Here is a 19791-nt window from a genome sequence, read left to right on the forward strand (position 1 = left end):
TCCATAGACGAATTGTAGGTGGTCTGATGCAGGACAGCTTCCACGGCGGTGCTCTGTGTCCACCAGTGAAGAACTGGAACTGTTTCTCTTTTAAAGCACTGGAACTTTCAGTCTGCTGAACTAACGTAGTAAGTAGTAGGGATCCCTCTGTAATATTAACTGCTGGTAACAGATATATGGTCACAGTCACTGGCCAAGGCTCGCCACTGAAGAAATATATTTCTTTCTTTTCTGAAGAAATGTCAAGCAGTGGTCTTTATTTCACCACTGAAGAAAATGTCAGAAAGTGACCAGACAAACTCCGTACTACTGTATCTGTTATACTTTATTTGTCTCGGAACAAATTCTTGCCAAACAGTTAATTCTGTCAGAGCTATTTCAATTCTATTATAACACAGCTAGACAGATGAGTAGACTAAGGCACACTAAGTGGAACATACTGTCCAGTTTATATACTCTTTTCAACCAATGTTATTTTTAATGTCCTTGTGACTTCTGTTTTTTGTCTGTGTCATGAAAAAGTCCATGGTTATTTCATGCCCTTTTTGGTCCTTGCTGTATCTGAATACTTCACAAAAGTCCTCCACGTCATCTTTGCATCACTTGACCTGTCTGCATATTATTTATTTATTTCTGCATCTGAAAGCCAAGAAAGTCAACTTCCTTTTTTTCTATAACAGGATGCATTTACAGTAATGCCCACAGCTATATGTTATTTATATCTAAGCTGAACATAACTGTTCTTGCAAAGCAAGCATATTATTTTGAAAACTGCTGTTTAGCTTGCACATTTCCTTTCACTGTACACACAGTATATTGGGAAAAGCATTTTAATTTACACAATATCTATCATGTTTTATCTCCTATAGACTGTTGAGGGTAGATGTATGCCTGACATACAAGGCATTGTAAGATCCCACCCTGATGACCCCCCCCCCCTGCATATCTGCAAAACAAACTGCATCAGAATCACCCATTCTAAAGACTTAAAACTTGCCTGTGATATAAATAGGACCTACTGGAGAGATAGGTATGTATCCCAGGAACTACTCCGTCTATGGAACAGGCTCACCATCCATGTGAAGCAGAGTTCATCTTTAACCCAATTCAAGTGCAACTTGGACAATTGGATGGGAAACCAGTAATTCATCCCTGGTTTGGCACCTATGTCTCTAGTGGACATAGGCAGCGTGTAAATGGTTCATCTGCTTACACTTATCAAGTATACGAGAAATTGTCAGAGATTTGGGAGGCATGGTTAGGCTTAAAAAGACACTTATGGTCATTAGCCTAGTAAACACCTATGAACCTATGCATGGGTCCCCTCAAATTATCTAGGCTGTAATCCTATTTATTAACATTGGGGGTAATGTATAGGTATTGACTATGGGATGCATAAGGTCAGTCAGTAACCAAATTGGAGAGGTTATAAAATGGGAAATCAGCTCATAAGGGCAGTTAGACTAGTACTTACCTATGAACCTATTACAGCCAGTCAATAACACCATACATTGGAGAGGTGGAAGACTGGCATAATGGTTAAAGTGTCTACCTTACAGACTGAAGGTGCAGAGTTTGATTCTCACATGGGGTAAGTGGTTAGGCTTAAAATGGTCCACAAGGACATTTAGCCTAGTACTAATCTATGAATGAGTCTATGAACTACATATTGTTCAGAAAATGTAAGTTGATGCAAAACCTCCCAGCCTCGCTTAGCAAATAACTTCCAGTGGTTCAATTTTAATTGGGTATGAATGCAGTCATACCTAAACTGAGCTTGGAAGTTGCATTTACATTATTCTATTATACTTTTGCTTTTGCTATTACCTTTGCAAGAAAATCTGTCAATGTTGTTTAAATATAAATACCTTTTTTCAACTGGGCTCTCCTTGAAAATGATAACTTTTGAAGAATAAACTGTGGTGATAAACACATATAAATAAAAAATATATATATATCTTCCTTTGATAGTATGTATTTTGCTTAAATTTTAATTATTTGCATTTTAAATCTGATATTCAGAGTACATTTGCGTACAGCAACAGTGGTTCCACTCCACAAAGGAGGTGCTTCTACGGACCCAGGAAATTACCACCCCATAAGCTTGACGAGCCTGGTCTGCAAAGCTATGGAGAGGATCATTATGGAACTCATAAACAAAGACATTGGGGACTTACAAACACTTGATCCTACCCAATTTGGCTTTGTCAAGGGCAGGTCCTGCCTTTTGAACCTGGTCGACTTTTTTGAAACAGTCACGAAGGCCATTGATGAGGGTAAGGCAGTTCACACAGCCTACCTTGACCTTGCAAAAGCCTTCGACACAATACCCCACTCGGGCATCTTAGACAAGCTCACCAGCTTAAATGTAAACCCATATGTCATAAGATGGGTTGCAAACTGGCTAAAGGACAGAACCCACAAGGTCAGAATTGCTGGAGCCATGTCAGACTCTAAGCCAGTCACAAGTGGTGTCCCACAGGGCTCGGTCCTGGGACCCCTCTTGTTCAGCATTTATTTTTCAGAAATACAAGCAAACATAGGAGGATTGTGGCTGACAAAGTTCGGAGATGACTGCAAGCTGGGCGCCATAATCGATACTCCAGTGGACACTAGCATCCTTCAGAAAGGCCTCACAGAAATGGATAACTGGTGCCAGAGCCATGGCCTTAAACTGAACGCCAAAAAATGTATAGTTATACCCTTTGGGAAAAACAAAGTACCCACAAATTACCACATAGGTGGTAATCCATTAATTATGGAAGAAGTAATCAGGGACCTAGGGACCCAAGTTGACAGTGACCTCTCATTTGACCCCCACATTGCCAAGGTGGTTAGGAAGACCTTCTATATTGCCCACCTTATCATGAAAGGATTCACATCTAGATCAAGAGAGGTCATTGTGCCCCTATACTCTTCCCTTATCAGGCCCATGATTGAGTACAATGCCCCATTTGGTATGTACCTTACCCGGCACCTGCAGCAGTTAGAAAGACCCCAGAAATACCTCAGCAAGAGGATCAAGGGTCTCAAACATATGTCATATGCTGCCAGATTGAAGAAACTCAAGCTCTATTCAGTCGCATACTGCCTACTCAGAGGAGATCTATGCCTGACGTACAAGGCCATGTCCAATCCGGAATTAATGGACATGCTCCACCTGAAAAAATCCAAATCCACCAGAGCCATGAGAGCGAGAGACTTGAACCTCAACACAGAAATAAATAGGACATGCTGGAGGGACAGATTCATAACCCAGAGGCTCCCTACACTCTGGAATAGAATCCCAGTCCATGTTAGGCAGAGCCCCTCACTGACTCTCTTCAAGAGAAATCTTGACGAGTGGATGGGAGATCGTAGGTTTACCCCGGGGGTCATCTCAGTGTCACTTCTAGACAGAGGCACAGTAAACTAAACCCTAAATGGGCACAGTATTATCATTCCAGGGGGTGGCGGAAGCCACACACATGCTGGCTAGGCTTATAAATGTCCTAGGGCAGATAGCCTAGTATGAACCTATGAACCTATTTCCTGTAGTGTCACCTTGTCAAAAACATTGAGTTTTCAAAAGGTGACATGAAGTTACTTTAGCATCAGATGTTAATAATGGTATTTGTTCATGTTCTCCTCCTAGACTTATAACCATATTCCTCCTGTTCAGAGCAAACCTCTCAACTTCTTTGCTCAAGAATTCTGGACAAAATCAAAATAATGGGGGACAAAGGCTCAAAATCAGGGACATTGTTTTAAAAATATTACACTAATTCATGCAAGTTAATATAAGGACAGGTATTTCATGAGCACATATATTCTGGACATTAAAAAGTATGAAACTAGATTTCCTAAAAAAAAAAAAACATTTCAGTTTAAAGTCTACCCAGCTTAGAATAGTTTTTGGAGCATTTTATTCTTATCTTAAGGTGATATTTTCTTAGGTACTGTATTTGCTAATGGGTAGTTTGCTATTAGTATTACATTTCATGGAAGAATAGTTCATATTTTTTTTCATTTCTAGCATTTGGTGTGGTGACTGAAACAAAAAACAGGGCATGCGACTGAGGATGACCTGACTTTCGATGAAGAAGTCACAAGTATGAAGCACTGCAGTTCTCCAAGTGGTACATGAGAAAGCAAAGGTCTTAAAGGCTTGTTCTAAGGAAGGCAGATGAATATTCCGTGCCACTTTACATGAACTGATACATTTCCATCAGTTTAATGATGTATACTAGACAGCTGCAAAGATATTTAGAGGACAACTTTTTTGTGACTGAAACTTAGTCAGATGGTTTATACTGAACAACAGTGGGTTACTTTGGAGACAAAGTTTCCTGAAGAAATGTGAAATCAAATGGAGTGCCAATAGGAAAGGGAACAAAAAGACTGGAATGCTTAGAGTCCATTAAAGAGAAAATGGTGCCATGGATTTTTTTAAGGCGTCAGGTACTGAAAAACAATATTGCTTGCATTTGTCTGATACTAATGGAGGAATGGCTAAACCAGCAGAAACTCTGATACAGTCAGTGAATTGGTTAGAGAAGGAGTAATACTGGCATAGAAAAAAAAAAGGTTGCATGGAATGTAGGCCAGTATATGTCAAGCAAGATTTTGAAGGCAAATTAATGAATTGTCATTAACACAAAGATCACAGTTTCAGAAGACATGGAGGAGTATTTTCATAAAATGCCTATCTATATATTTATTTCTGGTTATATTTGTGACACCCGTGCCCTGACCCAGCAATCAAGGAGCCTCAATCCTCACCACTAACACCAGTGAGGGATGTCTCATATAGGTGGAAAGGATAACAAATACACACGGTAAAGTAAAATTTCCATTAAGAGCACACAGAGATCACAGTCAGTCCGGGGCTGGTCGCTCCCTTGCTCTTCAGGTCCCCAATAAGATTCCCCAGTGGCACAGCTATAGGGACCAGATCTCAGCCTAGTGGGAAAACTGTAGCTGACACATGCAGATACACACACACACACACACACACACACACACACACACACACACACACACACACACACACACACACACACACTTTGAGAAGAGTTTAAACAACCACACAGACACTCCTGGGGAAGGCTGGCACAGATTCTCCAGCTGAACCCCTTTTTCCCAGACTTATACGGTAGTACCAGCTGCCACCACCCACTAATATTTATCAGCTACTCAAAGGCCCTTAAAAGGGTGTCCAATTATTACTGCGCAATATTATTATCCAATTGGTAGTATAGCCCAGGGCTAAAGCTATTGAAGTGGCTTTGTACAATTTTACCAAAGGTATGCAAGTACTCTACAGAGCTTAAAATATCTGTACAAAAACAGCCACAGTTGAAAGGGTTTAAGATATTTAATAAATAGTCAAAACACAAGACAATACTTTTTACTACACAGTGCTAGTCAAGAGTTCAGCGATCACAGATAAATACTTAAAATAATTCAGTAGTACAGTTCTGACATCACAGAAAAGCAGTCTAATCTTTCTAGCTATTTCTAAGAGAAAACACGCGTCTAAGATAAGCTTACATATAGAGCAAGACAGTGCTTGAGTTGGATGGTTTAGACAAAAATGCTTAATCCTGTCTGATTCAGTTTTTAAAATCACATTCCTGGTTCACATTACACCATTCTTCACACTTCCCAGGCTAACATAAACTACAGTTACATTCTTTACCTCTGGGCAGAAACCAGAGCAATAAAAGAAATTTATACATGCAAATTCTGGCCATTAACTCTGGCCTTAAAACAATAGGCAGGATGCCTTACTCTAGACTTACTGGCACCGAGTTTTAACATCAAAGGGTTACAACATGCTTTATTTGGTCAGAAGAGTGCACTGTTACATTTTTCCAGTTCCACATGTAACACTATTTTTTACCATTTAAGACAACAAGCCTGTGGCTGACATTAATATTTACAGATGACAGAATTATCTACAAAATTCTATCTGGCTAGGCTGGCAGCCTTCACCTATCTTCACAATGTTCAAGGTATTTTTTGAAGGCATGTATATGTTTGCAGTTTGTAGCTGACAGTAGACATGGTACATTTGCCCCCACCTAGGAATATAGTGTTAAGCAGTGGAACCTGATGTTATAATGGCAGTTAAGTCCCACTCAATATCTGATTACTTATTAGTCTGAAGATAGCAGTCCTTTACATTCAGGGTTCAGGTGGTAGTTTGAATTTTTCATTTTGGATTTGGAGCTCTGCACTGGAATGAAAATGTTTTTTTTTTTTTTTTATATTTAATTTGTATTTTATTGACATGGGCAGTCCTATTAGGCCAGTTGGCACTTGAGACATCCTGATTTTCTTTAACTAAAGGTAAAGGAGACTAATATTCTTTGTAATTGATATAAACATGTAATATTATCACGAGTGAATTTCTGAGATATAACCAGGAATGGCAAGCTAAAAATATTTATTTAATTTATTTATTTGCAAGACTGTTGTTGTTAAAATCAATTGACATAAACATAAACTTTGTGTTTTACGGTAATACAAGCAAACCTCCTAGATGGAAGTAAGAATGAATGATAGACTGTTTGTTGACTAATATCTGTCATTGTGCTTAATGTGTACTTAATCCTTTGGGACCTAAATGGTGTTGCAGTGTAGTAAGAGTGATTTTTTAAAGTAGAATTATATTATTTAGTGACTGATGTCAGTGGATTTAGCACATATCACTGTAACTGTATTTAAAATTTTGAATGCAAGTATCTGCTCAGTATGTTTTAAACTATTTTTTACTGTTTTTATTGGAATATTTTAATTGATAGCTGTTAAACTTCAATTTTAGAATGTCTAGAATTTAGATTTGAATTATGTAAGTGCTGAATGTGCAATATTAGTAGGAGTTTGTAAGATTTACACTATTGCATTCTTTGAAATGTACACATTATGTAATGGCATGAGGAAAGTTTACCAGTCTTTGAAGATTAGAGAATATATAGTTCTTAATTTTATTGAGCAGAAGCATTTGAATTGATACAAGTAGTAAAGTTAAAGCTTGCAATATGTGCTTACTGCTTCTCTGATGATCGATTTGATAAACAGTTTTAAAATGTATTTTCTGATAAGTATTGAACCGTGGAGATCCCCAGTTAAAATAAGCAAAATAAATTTGTTTTATCTGGAATGAGTAAGCTTAATACTTCTCAGATTGGTGGGTCATCTTGGTTAAATCTTGTACAAAATGGAGCACTAGTAACCCAGTGGCATCTGACTATGAAAATTTTGAGTAAATAATTACTGCATATAAAACCTTCTGCATATGCGTATTTGTAATTTAATATGGTTGTATATGGAGACTTTTTGTCATGGCTATCATAGAAGGGTTGGTATATTAATTTGATTCCCAGCTGCACTATTTTAGCACAAACTAAATGGCCTCCAGTACAAAACAGAACATTATAATTGTTAAACCAACTCACCCTTAAATTGATTTATTACAACTACTATCGACCACTGAAATATGAACTGCTGTTTAGAAGTAAGCAGCCATTATTTCAGGTCCTAGTACTGCATTGTAAAAATCACCCTTGAACATTGCATCCAGGTAAAGATCTTTATCTAAACTTACTTCAGCTACCTTGAACTTTCTACCAGATGCGGTCAGACCTACAAATAATTTAAAGTCCTTCGTGCAAGTCATAAAACAATACCTGACTAAAGCAAACAGTTAAAATGGATTTTCTTCATATTGATCACTGCTGCAGCAGCAGCCTAAGTTATATAATATAAATATATATATATATATATATATCTATATAAAATAGCTGGCCACCTTCTAAACTTTCAGAGTACCTTCCACATACCCAAACCATTTGTCAGCTTGAGATGAACTGACTAAAATGACAGGTTTGGGCACCAAGCTTTACAGAGGTTTCCTGTTGCTGAAGACAGTGCTCCATTCTGGGCTTCAGAGGACTAATATTTGGCTTGTGCTGTGCCATTTGCTGGTCAGATAAGTTCCCATTGGGGAAACACTCCCACATATTATTTTTGATGTTTTAACTTTACCTTTCTGTGTGGGAAAAGTACTTTTAAGCTAGGATTGTGTTTTTATTGACAGTCCTATGACATTATTATACTTTTAATTGGGACTATACTTTTGTGTTTGACAGTTTAAAAGTTGATTTAAGCATTCTACACCATGTTTTTCACTATTTAAACTATGTTTAAATTACTTTTGGATGTTGGTAAAATGTATTAGAATGCTTTTTGCTGCATTATTATTGGGAAAAGTAACTTTATACTATTTTTAAATGTTTACCAGTTTGTGCTGCTTACTTTCCACTGGGAAATGTTTACTATTTTTGGCTTGACCATGGAGCAAATGACCAACACCATGATTGGTCCTTCTTCCAGCCACAAAAAGAAAAAGTTAGCTAATCATTCTTTGACACCACAGCAAGCTAGCAGTTTGCTTTATCAGCAGGTGTGTGACTGTGCTGTAGTGAAAGCTGATTCTTCAGAACACTCATCCTTCCCCACTTCCCATTCCCTCTAATGTTGTCCATACAGCCACTATGGACTAGGGATTAGTCACAATCAGTGAGGCTGTTGGGTTCCCTTCAGTGGAAAAGGGAGAGACATTCTTGTTGGTATTGGGGAGAAGGGAATGTGTCCTCTGCTTAGCCAGAATGTTGTGGCCTTTCATGGTTAAGCTGCAGTTGCCATTAATAAACCTGTTTGCCCTAACATTCTTATGAAAAAGAAACCACAACTAAACATGTACTTTCTTTTACAGCAGTTCCACTGCACAGGAATAGTTTATTAAGTTTGGCTCAGCATGTTGTACAGGCTGTTGATCCATGATGTATATTGTTATTGCTTTCTGGTAAAAGCAAAAAGGATTAATCTTTTTCTGAAGAGACTCCAGAATTTGAATCTGTAGAGAGGTGTATTGAGACAGATGGAGGTTTCTCACCTTATTTTTCTGATTTAAGCTCAGAGTTTAGCATAATATCAGAATCTCCATGTAAGAGATTCTCTTCCTTTGACACTATTTCCAGAATGTACCAATGTTTTCAGTGGGAGCACACTCAGGTTTTCATACCATGAGCTGTTACAATGGAAATATCCAGAACCATCTCCTAGGAGGATGTGTTTGTCACAACCTGTGTTTTTTCTGATGGATAGCTTGCTGCACCTAAGCATGTAGAATGTTTAAGGTTTCTCATCTTTTGACATTTTTATACACTTATCCTAGCGCTGATCCAGAAGCTCTAGCCTTGGTAAATCCAGCTGCTGCCAAGGATTTTGTTGGCTCTCATCCTTCTCTTTCTGCCAAGGATGACAAAATAATTTATAAAATTGGGAAAAATGTGTATGCATCTGCAGCTTTAATTTTCAGAATTATGAATTGTCAGGCTGATATGTTAAAGTGTATGCTGACAAAATGTGAATGTATGAGGGATGTTTTATCTGTGGTCATTTCCTGTGAGGAAAGAATTTGCTTTGTCTGGTTTAGTTTCTTCAATTTCCCTGGTCATTACTATTTGAAGTATGCTTATGACTCTGTAGATACTACATCCAGGGCTGTGGTGACTGGGTACTGTGCTGAGGAGGTTTGCCTTGCTGTGTTCTCAGAATCTCCCAGTGAACATAAAAAATGAGATTTTAAATCCACCTTCAGATACAGATTTAGTTGTTTGGCCCTGTGTGGCAGAGGGCATCAAAATGTGATGAGAGGTAAGCTGATACAGGGAATTTCTTAGATTTTCAGCCCACCTTCTCTAAATTTTCCAAGGGAGTGTCTGCTCCCTCACCCCCCCCCCCCCACCTTCCCCAGCTTATCCCTTCCAGAAAAGCTGAATCTCCATTTCTTTCTTTGGCAACAGATTCTTTCAGACAAATGAGTTATGAGTCTGATTCAGCAGGGTTACTAATAGCAGTGGAAAGAAGTGCCTCTTTTCCCAGAGGATTATTCCACGTACTGCAGACCAGGCCCCCCTGTTTCCACCTGTCCTATAGTACATCCTTTCTCAAGGGATAATAAAAGCAATTCTTCCTTCCCAGTTGGGAAAAGGTTTTTACTCCACAATGTTTCTTGTGTCAAAGAAATAAAATGCCTGGAGACCTGTTCTGGGCCTTTCTTTCTTAAACCAGTATATGATAGTGCTAAAGTCCAAGATGCTTTCACTTCACAAATTGTAACCCTTCTAACTCATTTGAGATTTTTTTGGTAACTTTCTATTTAAAAGATGCTTACTGTCACATATCTATTGACCCAGACTTCAGATTTTTCTTACGTTTTTGTGTGCCTGGAACCACACTGTAAGTTCTCTTTCTTAACTATTGGCCTATCCACTGCTCCAAGAGTGTTCACAAATTGTTTAGCTCCGGTTATAGCCCAGTGCAAGCTACAGGGTATCTGCATTTTTCCATATTTAGATGTCTTACTTATCCTTGCAGATTCTTTTTTCAAAGTATCAGGAATCTATCATGTGGGTGAGCGATCTCCATTGCAGGCTTGAATTCCAAGAGAACATTCAGAAGTCCTTTTTGACTCCCATCACACAAGATTGTATTCTTGATATGTATGCTAGATATCTCACTGAAAGATCTTTTCGTAGGAAAATAATTATAATAATTAGAGCCCAGTCATCTGAATGTCAAAGTGAAAAAGTTCAATGAAGTGTTGGTAAATGGCGGGAGTAACTATGACTCTCTTAGGGTATCCAAATGCTTTGTCATCGAATTAGTGACATGCATGAATGGATGAACAAGATTCCCACTGTCCCTACCTATTATCTAGAGAAACCACAGCCAAGGAAACAGGCTTGTCAGAATCAGTGTTAAAAGAAGACCCTGTTGAGCTTGACTCTAGTCTGGCATTTATATTTAGATCTATTTTCAGGGTTTTCCACATAGACTTGGCCACTGTGAGGGAATACTTCAGGATTCTGGCTCCCATGACATTCACAATACCTCTGGCAAGACTCTATATGAGGAAGATATAATGGTATTTTATTTATTTATTTATTTTACATTTGTTTACCAGGAAAGTCCAACTGGGTGTAAGACCATTTTCAGTGGAGGCCCAGGGAGAAAAGCTTCAAATTATACAGTGCACAAAAAAATTTACCTAAGCTCACATTATACAAAGAGAGGATGATGTATACGTTTTTTAAATGAAAAAACATAGTTGCAATAGATGAGGAGAAACAGTAACAAATTTCATGAGAAACAATTTTGCAAATGCAGTGGGTCTGAAAATAATGAAAATGAATCTGACAATAATTTAAGGAGAACAGTAAAAAAAATTTAGTCAACATGCATAGTTACAGGAATGGTGTTATCAATTTATAAAATATGAAAAGAGTTAGTGATATCATTGGTTAGGAGGGTAAAGAAGTGGTTAGTTAGGTCAATGGTGAGCAGACGTAGTAGGGGGAGTTTCAGCGTTCTGCAACTGATGTGGAGCAATAGAAGGAAAAATGAACAGAAAGTTTGAGATTAGAAGAATGTTAGTTGTTAGGGATTGCTATATTAACATGGAGAAGTAATGAAAAGATGGTAACTATTTGGATTGGTAGAAAGAGACTTACAGTGAGGGGAATCGGGAAGACCTTGACATCTGAGCTGGAAAGCAGTATGGCAACAGAGTGATACTAGAAGAGTGGGCAGGATGTATGATTTTAACCTGGGGAATTACAAAAATATATCCATTTGCTTGTTAAATGGTCTTGAGCATTTTTTTAAAGTGGGTAATATTAGTTAAAGTTCTGAGATCTAGAGGTAGGGAGTTCCATATTTTTGCTACATAAGTGGAAGTAGAATGCATCGCCAGAGGAATTGGTAGATTTTGTGATTTTTAATAAGTATTTGTTGTTTGAATTAAGTATTCGAGAATTAGAATAAGGTTCTAGAAGGTTTTAAATATTGCTTTAGAACGTCTTATCTTACTCCTCTATCAAGGTTCAGTTGTGAGCTATTTCAGCATGCTTGCCCATGGATCCCCCTCTTTCAAGGCATTCTCATGTCAAAATGTTCTTGAAAGGGGTATTGTATAAAAGATCTCCAAGAAACCCAGTAGCATCTAATTGGGATCTTAATTTTGTTTTAGAGAAGGTAACACTTGCTGCATATGAACCAGGTCATCTGGCTGACTTGAGGTTCTTAACATGAAAAGCAATTTTATTGGTTGCTCTGACCTAATGCAAGAGGCATATGAGATACAAGCTCTTATGGTGGGTCAACCTTATCTTATTTCCCACAGAGACAGCTATTCCTTGAGAACTAATTTTCCTTTTATGCTTGAAGTATTACCTGAGTTTACTTAAAAAAAAAAAAATCGTGACAGAACAAAATGTTTCAGAACTTCTAATAATTGTTCATTTCTTGAGAAGGCAAGAAGAAGAAGAGACAAACCTGTGTTATAGCAGAACACTTCTAAATGGTCATCTTGCAATATTACTTTTAGTTATTCACACCACAGGATAACTTCCACCAGGGCCTTGGCTTCAACTATGGTTTTTTGGAAAGTGTTGGACTCTGAAAATATTCTAGAAGGATCAACTTGATCCACTCTTCATACATTTACAAAGCACTGCAAGATAGATTCCTTCTCGTGGTGTAGGTCAGGCTTTGCTAGGACCATTCTCCATGGGCTCCCGAAGCCTTCTGCTTCCACCTCTCATTTGTTCTAAGCTATGGTAATCTACCCATATGGCTTAGGCTACTGGAAGAGTGATCAGTATAAAGAACACTGTATAGTTGTGTAAGTACACTTACTATAACAGTGGATATTTGAATGATCACTGCTGCAGTAGCTACTCCATCCCCCCTGTTTTTTTGTACGGTTTTTTTTTTTTTTTTTTTATGCTGGGGTATCTACTTTTGTTTTTTCCTTGTTCCTAACCATGTCCTTTCAAGGCTCAGCCTCCCTCTCTCTGATGGCATGAAAGCTCTGAAGGGCTTGTTGCCCATACTTGTCTTGAGCTAACTAATAGTTTGGGTGAGTGGAAAGTCTGCTGAATATTTGGAAGCAAACTAATCATTCAAACATCTGCTGTTCTGGTCAGTTTACTTATACAATGTCCTTTTCTGTATGCCTGAGTGAGGCTGGGTAGGGTTGGTGTGTAAGGACAACACCAAGGTGATAACTGATAGCTTATTCTGCACTCTGTAAATGCGTTATTTGCGATAGTCGAAATTTAGGTTCCATGTAAAACTGAGTTTGATTTCCTCAGTCTGCATTGTAGTATATTGGATACTACTGCATTAACAATTTGAAAACTTCATTTACCTGCTGCAAGCTTGTGGTGAAATTAATTTGATTGTCACTTTGACCATTTCATTTCCTTTGATTTTGTTTTTGTTTTTCTTCTTGCCCTTTTGACCTGGCTGTATCTGAAAAGGGTCTTTGGACCTGTGTACCAACCTAGATATCAAATGGTAAGTAAGTAAATAAATAAATACATTAGATTGTTTATTGAAATTCTTTAGCCATTTTGTTTGACCCTTTATGTTTTTTAATAATCTGTATAGTTGTTAAAAAGCTTACTGTATTATTAATTGTTGTCCTTTGTTAGGACTCGTGATATAGGTGGAGTTTTTAAATAGGGACCACATATATTAATATTCATGTCACTGACTTATGTGATTATCTTACCCTGTTAACAGTTTCAGGAAGATTATTGTAGGTATAACTATTTATTTGAATAAAGATATTATAGAATGCATTGGAATAGTATAGGGAGGACTCGTATCCTAAGTGTGTTTAAAGTAATACAGGGAGATTTTATAGCAAATAAAGAATAACTGTGGCATGTTACTATGGCAGCTGAATATTTCTTTAAGGAAAGTATATTCCATACTGCTACACTTATTTAAATGATATGAGTAGATAATATATTGCTAAATAACTCTGTAATGACATGACCTTGTTAAAAAGATGCATACTGAAATGTAAATGTGATTTAAAATTATAAGATTTATAAGACAGGAGTGATTCTTAGGAAGAAGTGAGCACAGAATTGACTTGTCAGCAGACTGTATGTTACATATTGTTTTCCTATCAGACTGTGAGAGGATATTAGGAATATATTGTAAAATTGATATCTTGCACTGATTTGTAACAGTTTGTAAATGAATGTTTTTATTATCAGTTCTATTTCACATGTTGTGTTCATTGGTGTAAGGGCTTAAGGGGTAATTATACATCATTTAGCAGAGAGGATTTCTCAGTATTACATTTTCTACCAATCATTAAAGCTCTTCTTGAATTGTCATTTATCTTTCATTGGACTATTTCACTGGCTGCTTAATTCTGATGTATACAATGTTTTTTGTAAGTTGAAAATAAAGATGAAATTGAAAAACATTTAGTAAAGCAAACCTTTCATTGTTCATTATGTATTGTCTGGACCAGTTTACAGTGTCACAATCTGAAATGCATTCATCACAGTCATTTAAATTTGAGGTAGATGGTTTGATTGAAAGTTCATTCACACAACTAGAATTAATTTCTCAAGTTAGAATGGTAACCTTTTCCACTTTTCTACCTCAACCTCTGCCTCTCTCATTTGTGGTGTTCCCTGGGTACTGAAATATCTCAGATCTGGGTCCAAATTATTCTCCTTCATTTCTGTTTGAGTGATAGTTGCTCTAACTACTGTACCATAATTTCATGTTAAAACCCTCTTCCTTCCAGTCTCCCTTTCTCCCCCCATGTCGTCTGGAACCAGACGTTCTGTGGAAGATGCCCAACATGCCCTTCCTATTTTTTCTTTGATCACTCACTAATAAGGTTTGACTCAGGAACACCCACTACTGCCTTTTGTTTTCTTATTTAAATATTTTGTAAATTTTATAATCATTTGTGTGTCATTGTAGTTGTTTTCTTTGTAAATTCTGTTAGTTCATTCTCTGTTTTGAAGGAGTGATTTTTGATCCGTTTTCTTAAAGGCAATAAAGACAAGATTTATCATACAAGTTCCTTTCTGATGTATTAAAGCTATTGGTTTAGTTGTATTTGTCTCCCTGCCAGTATCTGTAGCAAAGTTAATTTGTAGAAGTAGGCTAATGAACACTATCCCTACTTACAGAGAAATTCTCTAGAGAAATTAGATTGAAATGGGTTTATTCCTAACCCGCTGGTTATAATGTCAATAGCTGTGTATTTTTAGTGGTTACAATATTATGATGTTAATTTAACTACTGAACTATTCTCTTGATGCAGAAAAAGCATTCAGCATAATAAGCTGCGATTGTTGAGCAGGGCAGTAGAAGCATTTGAATTCCTTGATACTGTTATAAGGTACATTAGGAGGATTTCTGAGGCATCGTGGAACTAAATGGGGTAGGGGTCCTCTCTGATAAGTTGTGTCTGCATAAAGGAATTGGGCAGGGCAGTCCTCTTTCCTCGTTGTTGTACAGGACTAAAGCTAACAGGAGAAGAAATAAATGCAAAGCTATTTATAGATGATTGTATGTTATTGAAAGAATCAGCTAGTTTATATAGACACACTAGCTAAATCAGTTGAGAGCTTTCAGCAGCTGTCATGACTTTCAGTGACTAAGGAAAAAAAAAAAGCAAAAACGATACTTTACCTTTGTGTGGCTTTTCATATGGCAGAGTAAGTTAGTTAAATACTTGGTTGCAATAATCAATCTAGACTTCCATAAACTTATCTAAGCTGAGTGTGCAATCCATTTAGAAAGAAAGTGTGAGCGAAACTGCAGTTAATGGTATGCACTGTTTTTATTGATTACAGGCAGAATAGTCGCTTTCAGATTTAAATATTCCAACATTTTTATATGTAGTCAGGTACCTGCCATTACACACACTTTTTTTTTCAAAATGAGTGAACAAAATGTCAACAAGAACTTGTATAGCTTTATCTTGAATGGGAAAGTATGACAGAGTTAAAAAAGTTGCAATGGTGAAGACAGTTGATGTGCAGACATTAAAGGTATTAAATCTGCCAAGTAAAATCAATCACCTTCCTTGATTCTTCCAAGTGTCCCTGAAATTCAATTCCTTTAGAATAAATGTTTAAAAAATCATGATAGTAATTCTCCTCTTAAATGTTATAATATCCTGTATTCAATTATTAATTCCACATTTATGCAGTGTTTTGTTGCAATTATTGCTGCTTTGGTTTTCTGTTTTATTTTTGAAAAGATCCCAAGTTTAAGCATTTACTTATTGAAGTAAATATGTATAAAATAAATAAGCACAAATTTCCAGTGGTTAACTAACTGGTCACCATACAATAGTTTTACTTTTGCATTTATTGTACAAATGGCAATAATGCTTGCGATTTCTGTTTTATTGACATTTATATATTTTGTCTGCATCTACACTCACTGCTAAAGAATGGTAAACTTAGTTTCAATGATAATATTTTATCAGTGGTTATACTGTAATGTCAGAAAATGTAGTAGAACATTTTTCCTGTTGTGTGTATGAAGCCCAGAACTTCAAATACCCTTAACTGAAAAAATATGTAATTTATTTGCCCATTTCCACAAGGTGCCTTAACCTTAGAGATTACATATTTAGAAGTAGGATGTTATGAGGGCAAAGCCCCACCTGGAAGGTGGAGTAGTGCAGGTCCATTAAAAAATATCTTAAAATCCCAGTTGTTGCAGTTATGTGCATTTGAAGATGTGGACTTCCCAAATCCATTAGGCATCAAACAGAATTACTCATGCATGCATATACTCGCAAGGCAGCAAATAGCTGTGCATATTTCAGTAGTGCACAGAATACAGTGCAATATTCAAAGCAAAGCAAAAGGGAAAAATGAAGAACTTCAGGTCAGAAATTCATCTAAAAGGCAAGTTTATTCATCACAGGAAAAAAAATAATAAACTGAATTCTGGTTACTTTTTGTTGAGCTGCAGCTTGGATGACTTTCTGTGTTGGAATTTCTTTTCTGTTTATGTGTGTGTGTATATACATATATATATATATATATATATATATATATATATATATATATATATATATATATATATATATATATATATATATATATATATATATATATATATATATATATATATATATATATATATATATATACATATACACATACACATATTTGTGTGTGTGTTATACGTTTATCGGTTACTGTGATGCATGGATATATTATTAATTTTCATAGGTAAAGTTTCATATTTATAGTTTGTGAGGTCCCAAAGAGCTAAATATTTTTTGCCTTTCTCATTTTCAGTGCATAATTTCTAGAAACAAATTATAGCTTGTAGTTGGAATACAAATGTTTGCACTCAAGCATATGTATCCAAATTGTAGTACTTTTTGTATAACCATAGTAATTAGGATCTAGTTTGAAAGGTCGAAATCCCAAAACTTCGAAATTCAGCCTATCGAGACCAGAATATTTTAAGTTTTGGAACTTCAAAAGTTTAACAAAATAAAAAATGAAAAAAATTAACTATTTTGCAGGGGGGCTAGTCCTCTGCTCCCCACCCACACCCCCTGCTGAATAAATATTCCAACTCTGAGATTGTACCGCAGTGAGGAAATTGGTAAATTTCCCATTCCATGCTGTGGGGCAGTCTTCATTAAGAATGCTCACAGTTCCAAAATTTCAATATTCTGGTTTCGGCAGACAGAATTTCGAAGTTCTGGAATTTCGACCTTTCAAAGTAGACCTGGTCATTAGGGTACATTCTTTGTTTGTACAGTCTAGTAAGTCTTTCAAAACATTGAACAGCAAAAATGTCACAAAAGACATGAAAGGTGCTTTCATTGAGATATGATGAAACACACTTCTCCTAATCCTGTTTGCTGAATCTTGTGTGTACTCAGAAGTACTTCTCCCCCCAATAAAATACATATTACCCAAAGGTGCTATAGTATGAGACTTGGTTAAACTTTATAGATGCTGTGGGGGACATCTACCTGATCAGATGGTTTGGAGTTAGGTTGCCCCTGCTCAGACAAATTTTACTGACTGAAAATTCACTACATAACACCTAGCAAATCAAGACAATTAACTGTAGTGGGCCAACAAGATTATTTAAATTGCTATGTTTATACTGCTGGTGGCTAATAATGGAAGATGCATACTTCAGGCAAATTTGTTGCCAGTGTCATCTACATCTTTGCCTAGTAGTGGAGTGAGCTACAGGATGAAAGCTCATGTAGGTAGTTTGGCAGTATAAAATCAGTTTCTACACTGCATTGTTTAGATTTGCTTGGAAGTTTCATCATTGAAATTATTGTTTTTCCCTCTTTGCATTACAGATCACACTGACAACAATTGGCTATGGAGACAAAACACCACAGACCTGGCTTGGTAGAATGCTGGCTGCAGCATTTGCTCTGCTTGGAATCTCTTTCTTTGCCCTTCCTGCTGTAAGTGTCACTCAGAATTAACTATTTGCATGAACCCTTATTTCTTTGTATTCAGATTGAATAAGATGCATCTTCCTGTCAGAGAAAAGTGAAAGCACTGGCAGTATCACTGCATTATTAGAAAGATTAGACTATTGTGTAAACAGTTGCATGCTTTAAAGGAGGAGAAGGAAGATACGACAAACAGGAATCACACTCTTCTTGGTGGATCAGTACAACTCCATTTTTAGAACATGAGACATTAGATTTAGCCATTGATAAAAAATCAATGGCTTATGATTCTGTTAAAACAAATGAGTATGTCTCCTCCTCAGTGAAAATGCAATATGTTGTGTCAGAGTCAACAAGTATTCATTATTTTCAAAGAGTGGTTCAGTCGTTAATTGATATCGCTCTGATGATTGTGATGTGCTTGCCACTTAGAGTGATCAATTTGCTTTAAATCTGTGAGTAAAAGTTGATCTTTAGAACCCAGATGTTAATGTCTCCTAACACAACCATTTGAAATAGACATACATTTTGATCCAACATACTCCTCTCCCCTTGATTTAAAACAGTCTACACCAAACAGCTAAGTCAAATGGATAAAATATATATCACATAAATCAAGATTAAGTTCCCACCACCCTCCTCTTGTAGGTTTTTGTACCACTTCAAGCATGCCAAATCTGAATTTGTTGAACCCATCACATAAAACTGAATGACTATGTAAAGAATTTTTTACATTCTGTTGAGAAATTGCATAAACATGTTCATAAATACATTTTCTGAGCTGTCTTTTAGTCTTATCTACATAATAGTATTTACACAAATCACATACAGCAAGATAACACTAGACCTTTTGTCATACAATTCACCTGTCTCAAAAGTATAGGTCTAGACATATTAGGAAGAAATACAAACAATTCATCTAAAATGTATTTACACTGAGAGCAACAGCCACATTTTGTAGTGCCCTTTTCAAATGATTTTACTTGCAGCAAATTATGTTCAAACAAAAATGTCAAGTTCTTGCTCATTTTATACACAAATTTTGGTGCATCCCCCAAGTTTTATATTAACTCACTGTTTGTCCTAAAAAGCACCCAATACTTTTTCATTATGTCTTTCACTTCTCTTGAACCTTACCCATAGGGAATAATCATACTGTCATTCAATTTTTGTAAAGTGGGAGTAGTCTTAAAACCAACATTTATTTTACTTATCTTGATTTATGTGAGTTGAAATGGCAATTACTTTTAAAATCAAATTTTGAACCAGGTTTAAATGAAACTCTTTCTATACTACCTGTTTTAAAACTTAGAGCATTGACTAGGTAATATTTATTAATTTTTTTTTTTTGGTAACATACAAATGTAAATACTATGTTGTATATTTAGTATTTAATTTATTTGGTACTTGCTTTTTAAAAGAATGTGTAGTGATTATCTATGTAATTAATT

At 36.3% G+C, this 19791-nt stretch overlaps 1 protein-coding gene across 1 annotated transcript in view; it reads left to right on the top strand.

The window, feature by feature from the left end:
- KCNQ4 (potassium voltage-gated channel subfamily Q member 4) overlaps positions 1–19791 on the top strand; it is a 1236349-nt gene that overhangs the window by 221789 nt on the left and 994769 nt on the right. Inside the window, exon 5 of the mRNA XM_044082186.1 lies at positions 18239–18349. Within this exon, the coding sequence (XP_043938121.1) occupies positions 18239–18349 (111 nt within the window). The remainder of the gene's footprint in view (positions 1–18238; positions 18350–19791) is intronic.

Source organism: Protopterus annectens, chromosome 9.part0 (genome assembly GCF_019279795.1).
Source record: "Protopterus annectens isolate FY-2018-M chromosome 9.part0, PAN1.0, whole genome shotgun sequence".
Classification (NCBI taxonomy): Eukaryota; Metazoa; Chordata; order Ceratodontiformes; family Protopteridae; genus Protopterus; species Protopterus annectens.